This window comes from Eleutherodactylus coqui, chromosome 4 (genome assembly GCF_035609145.1).
Source record: "Eleutherodactylus coqui strain aEleCoq1 chromosome 4, aEleCoq1.hap1, whole genome shotgun sequence".
NCBI classification, from domain to species: Eukaryota; Metazoa; Chordata; class Amphibia; order Anura; family Eleutherodactylidae; genus Eleutherodactylus; species Eleutherodactylus coqui.
In genome coordinates this window covers 55,572,261-55,591,386 of record NC_089840.1, presented here as the reverse complement: position 1 = coordinate 55,591,386, position 19,126 = coordinate 55,572,261, and the positions used below count along the sequence as shown (strand labels likewise).

The window sequence follows — 19,126 nt, the reverse complement described above, 5'->3', positions numbered from 1 at the left end:
GTGGGTAAGGATGGCTTTACACGAGCATGTTTTTGTAGATGCATACGCATTCACAAAAACACGCGTCTATATCATCCAATGCATTCCCTATGGTGTGTTCACATATCCATGTTTTACAGGCGTGTGCCTGTAAAGATAGGACATGCGTGCACCATAGGGAATACACGCATTGCCTTCAATGGAGCTGCGGCTGCTGCTGGTGGCTCCATTGAAGGCAGTGGGCTGCCGACACCCCTTAATTGTTTTTCAGGGAAGAGCTTTAAATATAAGCTCTTCCCTGAAAAACAACCATTTTAGTGTAAAAAAAAATAAAATAAAACTATACTTACCTGTCCGCCGCTGCCGTGTCCCCTGCGGGGATGAAGAGCAGATCTGCCGCATGCAGCAGATGTTTTCTTCTTCCCCGCGGGGAATAAAAAATTCCCTGCTGCACCTGTCACATCTGTGACAGATGTGGCAAAGGAATTCTAAATCCCCGTGGGGAATAAAGAATTCCCTAGCGCAGCTGTCACAGATGGATAACAGTGATCATGTAAAAGTAAAAAAAAAAAAGTTTGTTACATGTTCCCTCACGGATCATAGCACGGGTTGGACCCCATTAACAAAAATTGAGTCTGCCTGGCTTCCATCATGTCCTCCGGCTTTTTGCTGTACAAAGTAGCTCAGCATGCTGCTCTAATCCGTCCAGGATTTAGAGATGGATCTGCTTCAGAGGCCTCGAATGGAACCTTTAGCACAGATATGTACAGAGCTTTAAAAGGACGTTCAGACCAAATTACTGAAAATGCTTTATAAGCTTTCTCCCATACTACTTCACACTCTAATAGTGAGCCATGGACCAAGCCGTTGTGGGTGAGACTGGGGGGTTCTTAAGGGGGTTGTCACGGGTGAACTCTCACCGGCAATGTCGGAAACGTGGCCAACTCAGTCACACGCAATGTAAAATAGAACAGTCAAATGGTGAACGATGATAAGTCCCAAACGGTCTTGTCACGTGACGCCAGTACCTCTGTTATAGCAAACGGATATTCGTCGTTAAATAAGAGAGTCCACAAATGATAAAGATAGTTTTCAAACCAGAGGTACATGGTTTCTCTTTACTCACTGAATCCAACTTTGATTCTTTCAGGAACAACATCAGTTAACAGTCTTAGACACAACACTTCTGACAAACTTCTACTTCCATTCGGTTACTCACACACCTGCTCTCTTAGGAGGCACTTTTCCTTCCTGTAATCTAGATGTCCTCAGTCCCAGTTATCTGAAGTACGATCCCCGGGGGTCCTCTGAGACAGGACTGTCACAACAAAGCTTGTTAGCACTACACAGACCACAAACCAACACGGATACACACATGTACATAAAAGACAGCTTACACATAATGAACATACAACTATCCTAAAGACACCCCAACTCTGGGCCATTACAGTTGTGTCAGTTTCCTCTGGGTACTCTGGTTTTCCCCCAGACTTCTAATAGGTGAACTTAGACTGTTCGATGGGGACATCAAATGATGTTCAGTGCTGAGGAATAAGTATTCGCTATATAGATGTATAAAAAAAAAGTGAAAAGCTGCGACATGACATGCAATTACATGTGTGCAGAATAGAAGATTCATACGTTACCATTCCAGGTCAGAAACCTGAGCAGTGGGAGGAATACATGCATGTGAATACAATGTAATTGGAGCTTCCTTTATAGGCACTTTCTTTTCTTAGTACATTTATTATCATCTGAATGCACAAAGTTTGCAGATTTAAACCCGCTCACCCTGCTGACAGCTTCCACCAAAGTAGGGACTGATGCCCACCTGCGGAGTAATCTCGGGCACAGCGGGTGGCATATCCTCCTCTATTACCATGTCTTAGTTCCTTTGATATTTAAACACCGTCTCCATTTATCCTTACCTGTTCTCAGCTGTCATCACAGTAGTCGCTGTATGTAGATCTCTCAGACGGTGCATGAAAGGATTAGTGAGATCTGAAACTTTCGGCATCACATATCGGGCCCGGATGCTGCATACATTTCCTCACTTACTGTAATTTTTGCTCCACCCGGGTCAGCATCGTATTCAAGCAGTGAATGAGTTTTAATGAACATTCATTATCTTTACAAAGTGCATCCTCTAAAGACAAAAATCCTCCTAATAAGGGGCCTTCTTACAGGGAAGCGTTCCCTTAATGCCTATCAGTCCTACTCCGATGTGGAATTCCGCTGAGAGAACATTGTGCATTTAGTATGTAAATGAGCCGGGAACGGAGCGCTGATCCCTCGTAGTTGATTAAATACTCCGCTTTGTTCGTCATGTCTGAAGAAGGTGTTTGTTCATACTTGGGGGATGTTTAGACGTAGTAGTCATGTCGCTGTTCATTGTCACAACTGCCGGAAAATCTTGAGAAATGCCTCGGTTTTTGAAAAAAATGTTGTGTTTTACAGTAATAAACCGCAACGTTATTGCACTGTGTAAAAATGTCAGGGCGCTAGCCATGCCCGCTAACAGTATCATTTGGCGCTGGCGCCCAGGGATAAATATCTTCCTTCAGTATTAATGCTGAAAGGCTGGCTGAGCTGTTAGTGGTTTGTTTAGGGCGCCTTTACACGGACCTATTTGCATGCACAATAGGCAGGCAATAGAAGCCATTGATTTCATTCTCATTTCACAATGCGTCCTATTTTTGTGTGCATTTACACACCAAGAGTCCCCATAGATGACATTCAATTAAATGGCCTTTTTAATCAAGGCGTGGTAGTGTCCCGTGTGCAAAAACCCTGCCCCGCATGTGCAAAAGGTACAGTAAAATGTTCCAATGCGTGCACAAATCTGCCTTGTTCTTGTGTGTCTGCTCATGTGAAGCCGCCTTTAGTTATTTACTAGAAATTATTAGGAAATTATAGTACCAGTGGTTCTGGTGGCACACAGCTCTGCTACATGCACATCACGCACACACACAGCTGTGGTACATGGGTGTATAACTGACACACACAGCTGTGCTACATGCCATGCACCTGACAGACACAGCTCTGCTACAGTACATGCGTGGCACAGAAACAGCTCTGTTACATTATATGCGTGTGACAGACACAGCTGTGCTACATGACAGGTGCCTGACAGACACAGCTGGGCAACAGTACATGCACATGTTACAAACACAGCTCATGACATGCATCTATGCTGACTATACACATTACACGCACAGCACATTAGACAAACAGCCACTCGCAGCTCTATTACATTTATGCTGACTGCACACATGACACACACAGCTCCTGCATACAGTGATGAGCCCCTGGTCATGGGATCTCTGGCCACCCACACAGGTGATCACATGACTGTGGCGTCATTACAGGTCCTGCTAGTTTCTGTTGGCTTATCTAATATACAGTACTAACAAACTCCAGAATGGCTCCTCCTACAGCAGTGATGTCACCACAGGTCCTTCAGCCCACCAGATCTCTATGGTAGGAGTAGGTCAGTGTCTCCTGTCAGGACTGCTGCTCTGTAGTGGCGGTAGGTCGGTGTCTCCTGTCAGGACTGCTGATCTGTGGTGGTGGTAGGTTGGGGTTTCCTGTCTGGACCGCTAATTTGTCGTGGCGGTAAGTCAGTGTCTTCTGTCTGAACCGCTGAGTTGTGTCTGACATAATAATGGCTTAGTTGTATTCTTAGTGTCTTAGGACCAGATATGATGTGGCCAGGGGCGGGGCTATGATGTGGCCAGGGGCAGAGCTGTGATGTCACCAGGGTGGAGCTATCATGTCCCCAGTTATAGATTATGAAGTCATCAGGGGCGGAGCTATGCCGTCACCAGGGGCAGAACATGAGAATCACTCACTCACATACTAACGGACAAGTGGTCGTTAGTAGTTTGGTTTTAGCTCCTCTTTGCAGAGGATGCTGGCGATACCTTTGTTCCTGGCCTCTCTCAATGGTTTGAGGTTCTGCCTTAAGGCCCTTTTAACGGAATGTTTCAAAAATTGTTCAAAGGAGTGAAAATGAGTAATAATCTTTCAGTGTAATTAGGCATCGTTGGAAGTTGCACAGATAATGGCTTTTCTTATACTAAGGCTTTATTCACACGGGTGCTGCAAACTTAGGCTGCCCGCATTGTGGCCGAAAATTGCATGAACGAGAGGCATCGCTTGTTTTCTCGCCCATTTAGACCTCCGGGCTGCGGCAGAATATTGTCCACCGGGGGAAGAGGGTTCGGCTCTGGTAAACTCCTTTCCCTCCCCCTCTTCACCCCTTGCTTGCAAACGAAGGGGGCGGGAGCTTAGCAGAGCTAGTCGGCGGCTGGAATCGGCACCATATGTGCTATTTTTTCCAGTTGGCCGTTTTTATGTGCCGCAAAATCGCCCATCTGAAAGAATGCACTGAAATCTAATGTTTCTGATTGTTGCGATTTTCGGTTGTCGTTTTATCGCGGCGATTTTGTGAATAAGGCCAAATGTAGATTCACACTGAGGCTTTATTCACATGGGGCAGTTCATTTGCACTAAAAAACGCCCCAAAAAGTGCATTTGCAAAACTGCGTGCGTTTTTGCCACATTTTACAACAAGCGTAGTGAAAGCATACACGGTTTCACCAATGCACTTTTTGGTGCAGTTTTTATTGCAACCGAACTGCCCCGTGTGAATGGAGCCTTAACTGATCCGTGAAAAGCTTGCTGACTTGATTTTGCGCTGTGCTCTGCGGTCACATGTCTAACTTCCATCCCAAGGAGTGCCAATCCTAAAAGGGCAGCAGTCTGTAATAAAGTGGCCATTCAGTGTAAGGCTAGATTCACACAGATGTATTTGCACGTATAAAATTTACGCGCCATACGCAAAGAATAGAACCCATTGATTTGTGTATTTTTCCTGTGCATTTCAGTTGCATAAAAAAAATTACAGCATGCTCTAGTTTCCTGCGCAGTCAATGCAGGGTGTACAAAGGTGTGCGCAATAGGCTACGGGATGCGTGATATGCTGCATAATTCCACTGGAAAAAGAGCGCATCTGGAACTCAGTAAGACTAATTAGCCATTTCCGTCGGTGCATCTTTGTTTGCCGCTCATGCCTTGCAAGTACAATAAGGACAGTAAAATGCGCGATGCGCATGCAAAAATAAAAAACCGTTCATTTGGCATGCAAATACGCAACTTGCTTGTGTAAAGGAATCTTAAGAGTAGTAGTCACTGCCAATACGCGTCAGTCTTCCTGTAAAGTTAAACTGTTTCCTAGCGCTTGGGTCTGACATGCAGGATTGACTTGTCTCTCTTATCCCCAGGGGGATTCTGGTTCCTGGGGGATTTGGATCACGAGGAACTGAAGGAAAACTTCAAGCCATCACATGGGCCAGAGACAGGAAGATTCCTTTCCTAGGTACGGCAGAGATATGTAGCTGACAAGTGGAATAGATGCGATGGGGCACAAATGTGCCGCTGAGGGTCATGCCAATTAGCCAGTCACAGAGAGTTCAGAGAGCAGCAGATATCTCATTAGAGTCAGGGCACCAGTGGGCGATTCACTGACCTCGGGCACAAGAGCAATTATGGCTTTTGCTAGAGAAGCACAAGAACTGCTTGAGAGATTTACCTTTCTACATAAGGTGAAGATCAGGAAAGAATGATTACAGAGATAATATAAGACATTGCTGCAAGCAACAAATATACTCTATACCAGGCATACTTAAAGGGGTTTTGTCATTAAAAAAAAAAAATCTATACTTAGTACTTACCTGTTCCTTCCCTGTCAGTTTCCTTAGCACATCGTCTCCTAGCTGAGCTTTTGCAGTTACCCAGGTCAGCTCACTGCACCCTGGGCCCAGCTTGTTATGAAGGCTGCATTCCTCAAATTCCTTCCGGCCGGGTCAGTGAAGGTCACGTCCCTGTGCTGTAGCTTTACTGCTTAGGAAGGAATTGTAATCTATTTCAGAGATAGCTCGCATGAGCAGTCAGTGAAGAAGATAGGCAGTCCTCCTGCTGGCCTGTGAGCTGTGATGTAACGTACATTGGTTGGCAGGCAGAAGACTGCAAACCAAATGTACGTAACCTCACAGGAAGGAGAAAAAACAGGCAGCTCAAGTTGAAGTGACCCCCCTGGATTGCAGGAGACAGGAGAAGATGGGGCAGGTGAAGATCTGGTAAGTAGACTGAAAGGGAAGGAATAGAAGTATAGAATTTTTCTTTTTTAGTGACAGAACCCCTTTAAGGGGAATGCATCAACACCTTTAGGTCCCATTAACTGCATAATGGGGCTCAAAGGTGAGGAAGCAGGGAGTCCAGCAAGCTTGCACACAGCATGACTCATCAGACTGCTCTGTGCATGTGCTTTCCAATAGAGATCAATGAGAGAGACAGTTGCATAGTGCTGAGATGGCGAAACTGGTGAGTAGAGGAAGTGACTCCCGGAACTACCTGCACTCTCATTTTTTGAGCCGTATTATGTAGTTTGAGGCTGAAAGCTGCCTTTAACTAGTTGTAGGAAAGGTCCGCTTGCCTTGGTCTGCGGTCAGGTGAAGTTAAAGATGTCATTGTAACGTTTTACAAAACTTTTACAAAACTATTTTCATTATTATATACTGGGAAAACCAGGCCAGACCCCCAAATGAATTACGACCCCAGGCCCCTAAATGAATTAAGACCCCAGACCCCCAAATGAATTAAGACCCCAGACCCCTAAATTCATTCAGACACCTAAAATAATTTAGACTCCTAAAAATAATTAAAACTTCAGATCAGACAAACAAAAAAGAAATCGGTACGGATGTAGGCACTGCCATGCTCTGGTGCATCTACCAAACAGCCGTTGTCTCTGGTCCGGTTTTGGTTCGCGGTCTGCCCGTTAAGTCCTTGTACCACGTTCTGATGAGTGCTCATCTCATATACACTGACCAAGGCTGATCTTTTATCCAGTGTTTGGTATATTCATGTCTCTCATATTAATCTGTTGTTTTGTCTTACTCCTGATATGTTTGCCCGCTACCACACAGGCTGGTGGGCCGCATATATTGCTGAGCTGAGCCAAGGCGATGAAGAATATAAGAGCTCATTCACATCAGTGTCGGAGATTCCATTTGAAACCTCCGTTGTTGATTTACGCCAAAAAATGACAAAATAGCGCAGCATGCAAATCTAACACAATGCTGGCATGCCAGAAACCGAACAGAGCCCATTATAGTCAACGGGGTCCATTTGGCACCGTTCATTTTGTTATAGAACAGCTTACTTTGGCCCAGGGCTGCCGTTTTCCTGCTACCCAAATAGAGTAAGAGATTTTTTGACACCACTTCTTTTGACTCCCAAGTAAATCGGTCATAAAAGTGTGGAGCTGATTGATGATTGGTTAGTGCTGGAACAAATGAGAAATCTCATGTACATAATAGTAGACAATGAGTCTAAAGAAACCGGCTGTGGAATATAGTATCAGAGTCTTGCAAATCACATGTGGCCGCAGATCTGCGAAAATCCAGCGCTTTTTCTTCCATCTAAAAGCCAGCCAGTTGTGAGGAGAGTGGGTAGACCTCATTATTGTCAATGGGGGTCCACCCGCGGGGATTCCCCTATCCTGCTCCCCAAACGGAGCAAGTGAGCGAAATCCCCAGCGCAGATGTGAAAGCAGCCTAACTAAGTTGCTCTGTGTCACTTCTTAATTGCACGAAGTGTTCTGTGTTATTTGTGTAGCAATGACTTTTTATGACTCTTTACGTTGTAGGAGTTTGCTTGGGGATGCAGTTGGCGGTAGTGGAATTTGCAAGAAATTGTTTGAACTGGAAAGGTGAGTGTTTGTAGTATTTCACGGGGTGAGAATCTCTGAATCGAAGCCAAGGGGCACAACTCCTCCTGTCACTTTTATGAAGCCTTGCGTTAAAATTTCCAACAATGTACTTCTTTCAGATGTGTTATAAGGAGAAATGTTAGTAAAAAGTTTATATTTATTACAATCTAAAAAAAATAACTGGAGAAACAGGAAAATATATTTGGAGAGAATTAAAGGGGTTGTCCCAAGTTTTAAAGATGTGTGTCTGATAGATGAGGGTTCAATCACTGAGACCCCCACTGATCACAAGAACAGGGATATACACTACTACCCTAACCCCACCACCTGGAATGTATGGAGCCGTAGTCGATCATATGCTCTGGCACTCCATTCATCTGCTGGAGATTTCGGCAAGCACTGTAGCTGAGCTCTGTACTCGGCTACTTTTCCTGCAGTCCGTAGAGATCAATGGAGAGGTAGTACACATGCCTGGATGCAGCTCAATTCATATGGGGACACAAGGCCCCTGTGTTCTTGATCGTGAAGGTCCCAGTGATTGGAACCCCACTGATCAAACACTTTTCCTTTGGATAGGGCATGAGTTAAAACAACTCCTTTAAACTAAAAAAGGTAACTTTAAAGGGAATGTATGTTTTCCCCTAGTTAGATGGGTTGTTTGGTTAACGAATTACATTCCGCCAATAGGTGCATCTGCATTAAAATAGCAAAAAGAGCTGTACATAGCCTTCGTCTGCCATGGAGTGCTTTAGCCCCGCCGTCCGGCTGATGTTTGATGTGGAAGATGTTGTCATAGAAAGTCACCTGACCACTGCAGCCAATCACAGGCTGCAACATCACTTTTCTAAACTCCTGGCATCATGTTGCACAGGATGTAAGCGCTGACGCCAGGGGAATGGGCTGTGCTGCTGTAGCCTCTGGGTGCAGAGGTTAGGTGATTTTCTGTGATGGCATCTTCTTCAACAAACACCAGCAGGAAGGCAGAGGTCCCCGTGTCAGTAAAGGGGTAAGTACAGCTCTTTTTGTAAGTTTTTGTTATTTTTAACGTCGTTAAGGCAGTTGCAGCTATCGAGGAAACGCCAACCTATACTGACACCACATGTCTCTTGTAATCCGAGACTATGCAAATTATATATCAAAATGTCCGAAACAAAATGAAGAACCCATTCCTGAGCTATATTTTGGTGTAAATGTACTAATTTTTAAAAATAAACAACTATAGATTAAAAAAAAAAAAAAAAAATTTTTTTATAGCTTTTTACCCCTAATAACTAAAAAAAATGAAAAAAATTAAATTAAAAAATATATTAAAAATAGCCCTATATGTCGTCATCAAGCCATTGCATTGAATGGCTGTGATTGGTTTGTGAGCGCAACCTCAGCCAATCAGAGCTGGCGCTTGATGAACCAATCAGATCAATCTCTTGCTGGAGGCGGAGTATTCAAGACCCATTACCAGCAAGTGATGCTCTGTTGGTGCTGAGGACTAAACGGAAGCCTGCTGGAGTGGTGAAGACCAGCGGGAGGGACCTGGACGGCGCCTGCTAGGTGGTGAGTATTCCTTTTCTTAATGTAGTGTAGCTAGAGCTTATTTTCAGGGTAGGGCTTATATTTCAAGCCCCCCTCCCAAAAATAAGGGAAGGGCTTATTATCAGTCTAGGTCTTGTTTTCATATAAACACGGTATAAGGCCTCCCTCACACAGGGCGTTTGCAGAAACGCAGCGTTTTTCAACGCTGCGTTACTGCAGATTCTGCCCCGTTTCAGCAGCGCTGGCATACTTTATGCCAGCGTTATGGCTGCGTTTTCAACTCGGCTGAAAACGCAGCCAAGAATGCTGAAAAGAAAAAAAAAAGCTATACTCACCTAGCCGCTGCAGTCCGGGTCGTGGCCGCTGGTCTCTGCCGCTGATTCGGGCTTCCTCGGCACCCCACAATAGAGTGCTGTGATTGGTTGTCGGTGCTTGCTCGATGCCCAATCACAGCCCTTCATTGACTGTCTCAGCCAATCAGAGCTTGCCGGCGCTGATTGGCTGAGACAGTCAATTAAGGGCTGTGATTGGTTGTCAGTGCTTGCTCGATGCCCAATCACAGCACTCTATTGCCGGAGGCCAGGGGCCTCCGGCAATAGACTTTGGGGTGCCGAGGAAGCCCAGATCAGCGGCAGAGACCAGCGGCCGCGACCCGGACTGCAGCGGCTAGGTGAGTATTGCTTTCTTTTTTTTCTCTAGCCCGCTGGGACTGATTTTCGGGGTAGGGCTTCTATTACAAGCCCTCACCCCGAAAATCGGCGAGCGGTTAGCGCTGCCAAAAACGCGGCACCAAGTGTTGCCGCGTTTTTAGTAATGCCAAAACCGCTGCCCATTCATTTCAATGGGCGTCGCAGGGCTGAAAACGCCCCAGAATAGAACATGCATCGCTGTCAAAGCGCAGCGTTGGGAGGCGCTACGTTTTCAGCCTTGTGTGAGCAGCCCCATTGAAATGAATGGGAGTGTTGTACAGCGTTTAGTGCTGGGCTGAAAAGGCAGCGCTAAACGCTGTATAAAACGCCCTGTGTGAGGGAGGCCTTAGGCAGCTCTAATACCAAGATGGCTCAAAGGAGCTTGGCTGTACTCAAGCCAGGTTGTTCTCTTGCTCCGACTTCCATATTAATCAGATGATAAAAGTACATTTAGGTAGGAAATGTCTAACTGAGTAGAAGCATTAATCTTTATAACCGCTCTCGTCCTCCGACCATACCGAGGCATGCTTGGCATTTGTATAATGTAATGTTTTATACGGAACAAAATTCAGATAAGTGAAGATGTCAAGTGAAACAGGAGAGGCCATCCATCACACATTGGAGCAGAATTACTTTTTTAAGTACAATAAAGCTCTGCTCTGTATGTATTAAAAGACTTTTCAAACGGGATGGAACAGGCCGCACGATCCAGCGCACACCAATATCGGCAGGCTACCTGCGGATTCTGATGCGGAATTGGATATGGCTTAAAACCTGTCTGCAATTCCGCATCCAGATTCGCAGTTCGGACTTCTTTAGATGGACGTCATTGCACTCATGGAATTAGCGCACGCAATGTGCATAGAATAGAATCCATTGATTTCAATGGGTTCAATCTCATTAGTGATTTTTTTGCAAAAAAAAAGCACCTGCACTATGTTTCTGCTTATTTATGCAGCAAGGGTGCCCATAAAAGTCTATGAGAGGTGCGCAAATGAGCAATACGCTGCGTGCTTTCATGACATTGTATGAAAAAAAAGGTTTGGTACCATGTTAGCCAGTAGAACAAAGTTTGATTGTTCTCAGTAAGAGAAACCAAGCAATCTTGTAGATATGATACCTTTTAATGGCCAACAAAAATACATGATGTTATAGCGAGCTTTCGAGTTCTTCTGTTAACCCTTCATCAGGCTGATGAAACTGGATGGGGCACATATATAACCTACATATGCAAAGGGGAGTGGGGACACCCCTCTTGATCTAAATAAATGTTCACACAGAAATTTGAGACTTAAAGTAACACAAGACAGTCTGAGCAAAGAGATAAATATTTAATCAGTCCACTGAGCTGAGCAATGTGACAGTTTTATGATGTCTGTTATCTCTACTTTACAAAGGAGATGGACACACTACCTCTGCAGCACCACCTATTGGATGGCAGCTGTCTTACAAATCAATTTGTGATTTTTTTTTAATGAAGTTTAAAAAAATAAACAAACAATGATTGGGAAGAGGACCTGCGGGTAACGGGCATCCTGTCACTACTTTTTAGTAAAAATATGTATTCTCCATAAAATAACAATTCTGGAGAAACGTTTCTAATAATGCTGCATTGTACTCTCCCTGTGTTATCCCTCCAGGAAATGTATGAATAAATTGACAACTGGGTGTTACCAGTTGGGTGGGGTGTGGTTACATACACTGACACTAGAGATGAGCGAGCGTACTCGGAAAAGCACTACTCGCTCGAGTAATTTGCTTTATCCGAGTATCGCTGTGCTCGTCCCTGAAGATTCGGGTGCCGGCACGGAGCGGGGAGCTGCAGGGGAGAGCGGGGAGGAACGGAGGGGAGATCTTTCTCTCCCTCACTCCCGCCCGCTCTCCCCTGCTCCCCGCTGCGACTCACCTGTCAGCCGCAGCGGCACCCGAATCTTCAGGGACGAGCACAGCGATACTGGGATAAAGCAAATTACTCGAGCGAGTAGTGCTTTTCCGAGTACGCTCGCTCATCTCTAACTGACACTATCCGATCAGTGCTGACAGTATCAGACTATGTAGGTACACACCTCTAATAAGGGAATAGCAACATCCTGCTGTCAATTTATTACTACATTTCTAGGAGGAATCACAGAGGATTGGAACAATGCAAAGTCAGAGTCTGTAACAGGGCCCCCAACTATAATTCTTTATTCATAGTACTGGGCTCCCTATATGGAGAAGAGAGGCCTTATGCGCCCCCTAAGGCTCCTGGGCCCGGGTGCAACCGCATCCCCTGCATTCCTTATAGTTATGTCCCTGACTTATGACTTATACATGAATGCGCTGGTGAGGAAAACTGGGTGTCTAAGGGGGAACTTCCAGGGATCAACCTTTTATTACCTATGGATAGATGATAAATCCTATTTGTGGTAAATATTTTTGAGACATCAAGCAAAAATTAAACTTACTACAGTGTAAAGCTACAATATAATGTAGTTTTTATGACTTTAATGAATTTTTGTCTTGCGCAGATGCAAACTCTACAGAATTTGACCCAAACACAAAGAACCCAGTGGTGAGTAACTAACAATTCACATTTAGCCCTCTTTCACAGCAGCCTCTGCTCTCCGTGTGGAGTCCAACCTTGGAACTCTCAGTGATCAGCAAAGTGAAGAATCCACTGCGGCTGCACTCGCCACGTGGGTGCAGCTGTTTGTAGGACTGCAGTACAAAAACATAATGAGAGAAACGCTCCCTATAAAGAGAATTGGGAATGTAAGATTTGAGATGGCAGACTATATGTCAACGGAATATGAAAAAAGTCAAGTTATCAGCTCCATCTTTTTGATGATTGTGGGGTTTCTGCTGTTGGATCCTACTTATTACACATTAATTAATTTATTTTAACTCCTTAAGGACAGGGTTGTTTTATACCTTGAGGACCAGACACTTTTTAGGGATTTTACCCATGTGGTGGTTTTACTGCCCTATTTTTTTTTTCTTTCAGCTACCAAAATTATTTTTGCTGCGTTTTTTCCCCCCGTGACATATAGGGTTATTTTTTTAAATATCTTTTTCACTGACTGACTTTTTTCCCCCTTTTAACATTTATAGTTATTTTTTTCTATTAGTATATTTACACTACAATGAAGTATGGAAACAGGTTCCTCATTTTGTTTCGGACGTTTTGATATATAATATGTATGGTTTTGGATTACATCGCCATACGGCGATGATGTTGGTTGGCGTCGCGTTTGGGTTATTTTCTTTTTTTATGTCCATCATTTTATTTTATTCTGTAATTTTGTTTTACTTATTTATGTAATTATTTTCTTTTTAGTATCTGTGTCCCCCATGACGTCGTATAGGACCTCTGGGGGACGGTCACATGTTTTTGGTTTTTTTATTACACACTTTTCTACTGCAGTTTGGGCACTCATAGGAGCCCCAGTTACAGGGGAAAGCATCCCCTGTAGTGACAATAGTCATTTGCAGAACTGATCAGGATCTGCAAGGACTCTGCAGCTCTGCTGTGCCAGGGAATCCCTGCGGTCACATGACCGCCGGCACCTGTAATGGAAAAAACATTTCCACTTTCACTTTACAGGGAAAGAAGGCGGTAGAAGTGGTAAAAATCGATTCTCCCTTCTTCTTCAGGTTCTCAGCTATGACTAACAGCTAACAACCCGATTGCAGAAGTAGGTGTTTTAATTTAATCCCGCGCCATATTTATACTAACGGCCAGGATTAAAGCCCAGGACCAAGTGCCATATATTTACTGTGCTTAGTCCTTAAAGGGTTAAGACAGTTTATAATATCAGAGGCCTTTATAAGTTTGCTGGAAATATCATCAACATCATGAAAAGTTTACATAATCCAAAAGACATGATTTATGCACTATCCCAACAGTCGCAACAATATGGTGTGGCATGCATAGTAATGTAGGTAGCACAGATCTATAGTGTCTAGTGTTTAAATGGATTTTCCTGGACTCCAATATTGATGAGCTGTCCTCAGGATAGGTCATCAATATCCAATCGGTGTAGGTCCGCCTTCTGAGATTCCTGCCAATAAACTCTCTGACGAAACCGTGGCACTCGACTAAGCCCAACAGTCTCTTCTCAGGCCAGTGATGTTATATGCATTTGTCACATGGCCTGAGAGCAGCTCAGTCCCATTCAAGTGAATTCTATAGTATGCATCACTGCTACAAAATGTATGGCGCTGTGCCTGGTATGTAGCAAAGAGGCAACAGCTCTCAAGTGAGCATCATACCTCTTCAAATAGCTGATCGGTGGGGCCTTGATATTGATCACCCCTCCTAAGGATGGGTCATCACTATTGGCGTCCCAGAAAACCCCTTTAAACTAATATCATAGAATCGTAGAGTTGGAAGGGTCATCTGGTCCAACACCTTGCTCAATGAAGGATTCACCAAATCATCCCAGATAGATTTCTGTCCTGTCTCTGTTTGAAGACTTCCATTGAAGGAGAACTCGCCAGCTCTCGTGGCAACCTGTTCCACTGTCTAATATTTAATGTGTTTTCTCCCTTTCAGTTTCAACCCATTGCTTCTAGTCTTTCCTTGTGCAAATGAGAATAGGGCTGATCCCTCTACACTATGACAGCCCTTTAGATATTTGTAGACAGCTATTAAGTCTCCTCTCAGTCTTCTTTTTTGCAACCTAATCATTCCCAGATCCTTCAATCGTTCCTCATATGGCATGGTTTATATACCGCTCACCATCTTGGTAACTCTTCTCCGAACATGCTGCAGTTTGTCGATGTCTTTTATTTAAACGGGGGTGCCCGAAACTGGACGCAGTATTCCAGATAAGGGTCTGACTAGGGAAAAGTAGAGGAGGATAATTACCTCACGTGATCTAGACTCTATTCTTCTCTTAGTACATCCCAAAATTGTGTTTGCCTTTTTTGCTACTGCATCACACTGCTGACTCATGTTCAGTCAGCAATCTATTAGTATGCCCAAGTACCACATATGCTGCTTATCTCAGTTCCTCAATTAATATCAAGACTCAATCTCATCTGACCTGTTAAAAGGGCAGTAAATTAAATGCACACAGAGGTGTAACTATAGGGGATGCAGGAAATGTGGTTGTACCAGTGCCCACGAGCCATAGGGGGCCCATAACGCCTCTTTTCTCCATATAGAGAGCCCAATACTATGAGTAAAACATTACATTTGGGGGCCCTGTTACAGATTTTGCAATAGGGCCCGGAAGCCTCAAGTTACTCCTCTGACTGCACACCTCAACACACAATGCCATCATATTTTATACATCAAGGGTCCAGTAGATTTCTATACGGGTCATCTAAGGACAATAAGTTTTCATTTCTTTGTCTTTACAATTGAAGTATCTTGCTGATCAGGGTTTTGAGTTTTATCAGGTCCACATTACTGTTGAATTTCGTCTTAGGAATTGATGTTCCATGTGTATTAGTATAGATAGAAGACTTTCTCAGCTGTTGTTTACTATGTTTATACATCATTTATTTTTTGGACAAAACAAATTCTACGACTTGATGCCAGGGTTTCTTTCCAAATTCCACAAGGGCTTGCTTAGCCTAAATATAGTTTTCTGCACACACTTCTGTACACGCTTGCAGAAGTCTGTGGGATGTTCACAGTTTGCTAGCACAAATTGAACAGATTATCACTGATGCGGAATTTAAACACATTGGCTAAACTAGTAAATCTCCGGTCGGAGATGTAAAACACTACAGAAACATAATGAGAGAAATGCTCACTACAGAGAAGAGAATTGGGAGTGTGAGGAGTGAGATGAGGAATTATATGTCTACGGAATATGGAAATAATAGGCTTAGTACATTGCTTAGCATAAACTATCAACTCTTAGAATATCATCGTTGAGTGGTTTGTGCAGCTTTATTTTATTCTCTTATTTTGGAAAGTTTTAGGGATTTTTGACCTAAGTATGTCATGGCTTTGTAAGTCCATTGCTATAGGTGGACTTCGTGATGGGAGGTTCATAGATTAATCCTTTCCAATCCACTGTCTGACGTCTAAAGACATTATGATTTAAGGCTGTACAGCTCCGATGTTGGAAGACGTCCGTCGGGGTTCTCTTACTGTATATTGTCAACCTCTTTGCTGTCGGAGCCTATCCAGCGTGTCACTTCATGCAGTACTGGCTTTAACCAGCATATAGCGCCATTGTATACTGGCATAAAAAGAGTAAGCCCTCCCCCAGGAAAACCAGGATAGAAATTGGATTGGAAAGGGTTAATACTTCATCATGTGCAATTCTCTACTATATTTTATGTAGTAGAATTATTTGGGATGTAGTTTATTTTATGTGCTCCTCTGCTATGAAAAGTCAACTGTTTTAGCACATGAGCAAACAATAGACCACTGTAGACAGCCATCTGCTGTATAACTTCTTGAGGGAACCTTCAGGGAATTGTTTCTCCTCACTTCTCTTCCCGACTTTCAAGTATCTTCTAGTTATTCCCTGAGATAATAATCTGTGAACTGACAAATTGTCAGGACTGTTTACATATGTTTCATCCATAGCTGTGGGATCCTGTCTATATAGATAAAAACCATACAAATAAACATTCATCATCCACTGGAGTCTCTAAGACGACTCAAGAATTTCAAGAGAGTATATCAAGAAATGAGAGCTGATCTAGAGTGTAGTTATTTGAGCAATATTTATATATATTTCCATATTCTTTTAATACATGTGATTTTAATATTAATGGTACTGGTGCGAACGGGGTCAGTGATGATGGTTGTCAGGGACAGAGAGGGTGTCACTGAAGTTGGTTACCAGGGACAGAGAGGGTGCCACTGATAATGGTTGCCAGGGACAGAGAGCGGGGTCGCTGATGATGGCTGCCAGGGACAGAGAGCGGGGTCGCTGATGATGGCTGCCAGGGACAGAGAGCGGGGTCGCTGATGATGGCTGCCAGCGACAGAGAAGGCGTCACTGATCATGGTTGCGGGAAACGTAGAGCAAGGTCACTCATGATGGTTGTCAGGGTCGAAGAGAGGGGTCACTGATGATGGTTGTCAGGGACAGAGAGGGCATCATTGATGATAGTTGTCAGGGACAGAGAGGGCATCACTGATGATGGTTGTCAGGGACAGATAGGGTGTCACTAATAATGTTTGTCAGGAACAGAAAGCGGGGGTCTCTGATGATGGTTGCCAGGGATAGAGAGGGCATCCCTGATGATTGTTGGGAGGGACAAAGAACAAGGTCACTTATGACGGTTGCCAGGGACAAAGAGGGTGTCCCTGTTACTGATTATGGTTGTGAAGGACAAATAGGGGAATCATTGATGATGGTTGCCAGGGGTGTAAGATGGGATCACAGAGAATGATGGTTGCCGGGAACAGAGAGGGTGTCATTGATGATAGATGCCAGGAACAGAGAGTGGGGTCCCTGTTGATGGTTGCGGGGGACAGAGAACAAGGTCATTCATGACGGTTGCAAGGGACAAAGAGGTTTTCACTGTTACTGATGATGGTTGTCAGGGGCGAAAGGCGAGATCACAGAGAATGATGGTTGCTAGGCACAGAGAGGGCATCACTGATGTTGGTTGCGGGGGACAAAGAGCAAGGTCACTCATGACGGTTTCCAAAGTCAAAGATGGGGTCACTGTCACTGATCATGGTTGCCAAGGACAGATAGGGGGATCATTGATGATAGTTGCCAGGGGCGAAGGGCGAGATCACAGAGAATGAAGGTTGCCAGGGATAGAGAGGGCATCACTGATTATGGTTGCCAGGGACAGATGGAGCGGAATTATTGATGATGGTTGCCAGGGGCGAAGGGCGGGTTCACGGAGAATAATAGTTGCTAGGGACAGAGAGCAGAGTCACTGATGATGGATGCCAGGAACAGAGAGCATGATCAAAATCAGCAGTGTGTTACACACAGAGTGGTCACTGATTTTGTACCGGATTTGCCATAGCATTCAACCCACTCATTCCTTGGTGCAAATCCACACCACAGGCCCATTTGGCGTAAAATTATACTGCAACATGTGAATGAGACTGCAGATTGTTCATGTGGAAATGCCCCAAGGAACATATACTGCATTTACACCTTGTAGAAACCCCCTAAGACTGCTTTCACACAGCCAGGAAACTTGTGCGGAATTTGTGCATTCCAGGACACACACATATGAACGCAATTCTTTTGAATGGAGTCCTATACTTGAGCGAGATAAAAAACTGCGGCATGTCCTATCTTTTCGCGTTCCTCGGAATGCATCGTCCATTGATTTCAATGGGTCCTTTAGGCCTCTTTCACACTGGCGACAGTGATATCGCCGCTACAAAATTGTGGTGATATTGCAGCTGCGTTCCTGCTATTTTCTTGTGAAAAATCACGCATCGCTTTGCTGTTGCCAGTGATAAAAAAGGCATACTTACCTAGCAGGCTTGGTCTGGGTCCTCCCGCTGCTGTCCGGAGCTCCGCTGTGCGTCCTGCAGTCCTGATTTGCCCACGGAAGATTCCTGATTATGGGCTTCAAAAATCAGCAATGGCTCTGATTGGTTCATTCAGCAGTACTCAGCCAATCGATGCAACGCTTGATGAACCAATGCAGGGGCTGTGATTGGTTCTTAAAACTCTGCTCAGCCAATCAATGCAGAGCTGGATGAACCAATCACATTGTGGAGGCGGGATTTAGGAATTGGCCAATCAATGCAATCCTAAATCTCCACCTTTCCTGTGTGAAAGCGCCCCAACAATATTTTACTGGCAGTATTGCCAGTAAAAAATAAATACTAGCAGCAGCCTACCGAAGTAATTACCAGCCAGGGCAGTTGTTCATCGGCGGGGTGGCTACCCTACGTGATGATGGTTTAGGATCCACTCGCATGCAAGACTCCGCCCCCACACATCCGTCTTCAGCACTCTTTGAGCTGTAGACAGATTGGCCATAGCCTATGATTGGTGAAGTATGAATTTTGTAGGCCTCAAAAATCTAAGAGGAAGGACATTTCTTAAAGAGTTTACAGAAACAACACGGTACTGTGCATGGCATGGCCTGCCATTTTTTTCTATACTGTATATTTGTTTCAGAACCACCTACAGCCATGAAAGAGTTTTCTTTTCACTTTTTATATCGGATTTCTTAAATAAGATTTCTATTGGTATTTTCCTTCCGCCGTAGT

General features: G+C 44.3%; 1 protein-coding gene across 1 annotated transcript in view; it reads left to right on the top strand.

The window, feature by feature from the left end:
- CTPS2 (CTP synthase 2) overlaps positions 1–19,126 on the top strand; it is a 181,704-nt gene that overhangs the window by 75,247 nt on the left and 87,331 nt on the right. The window contains exons 13-15 of the mRNA XM_066599475.1: positions 5,265–5,359; positions 7,691–7,753; positions 12,483–12,526. Coding sequence (XP_066455572.1) covers positions 5,265–5,359; positions 7,691–7,753; positions 12,483–12,526 — 202 coding nt within the window. The remainder of the gene's footprint in view (positions 1–5,264; positions 5,360–7,690; positions 7,754–12,482; positions 12,527–19,126) is intronic.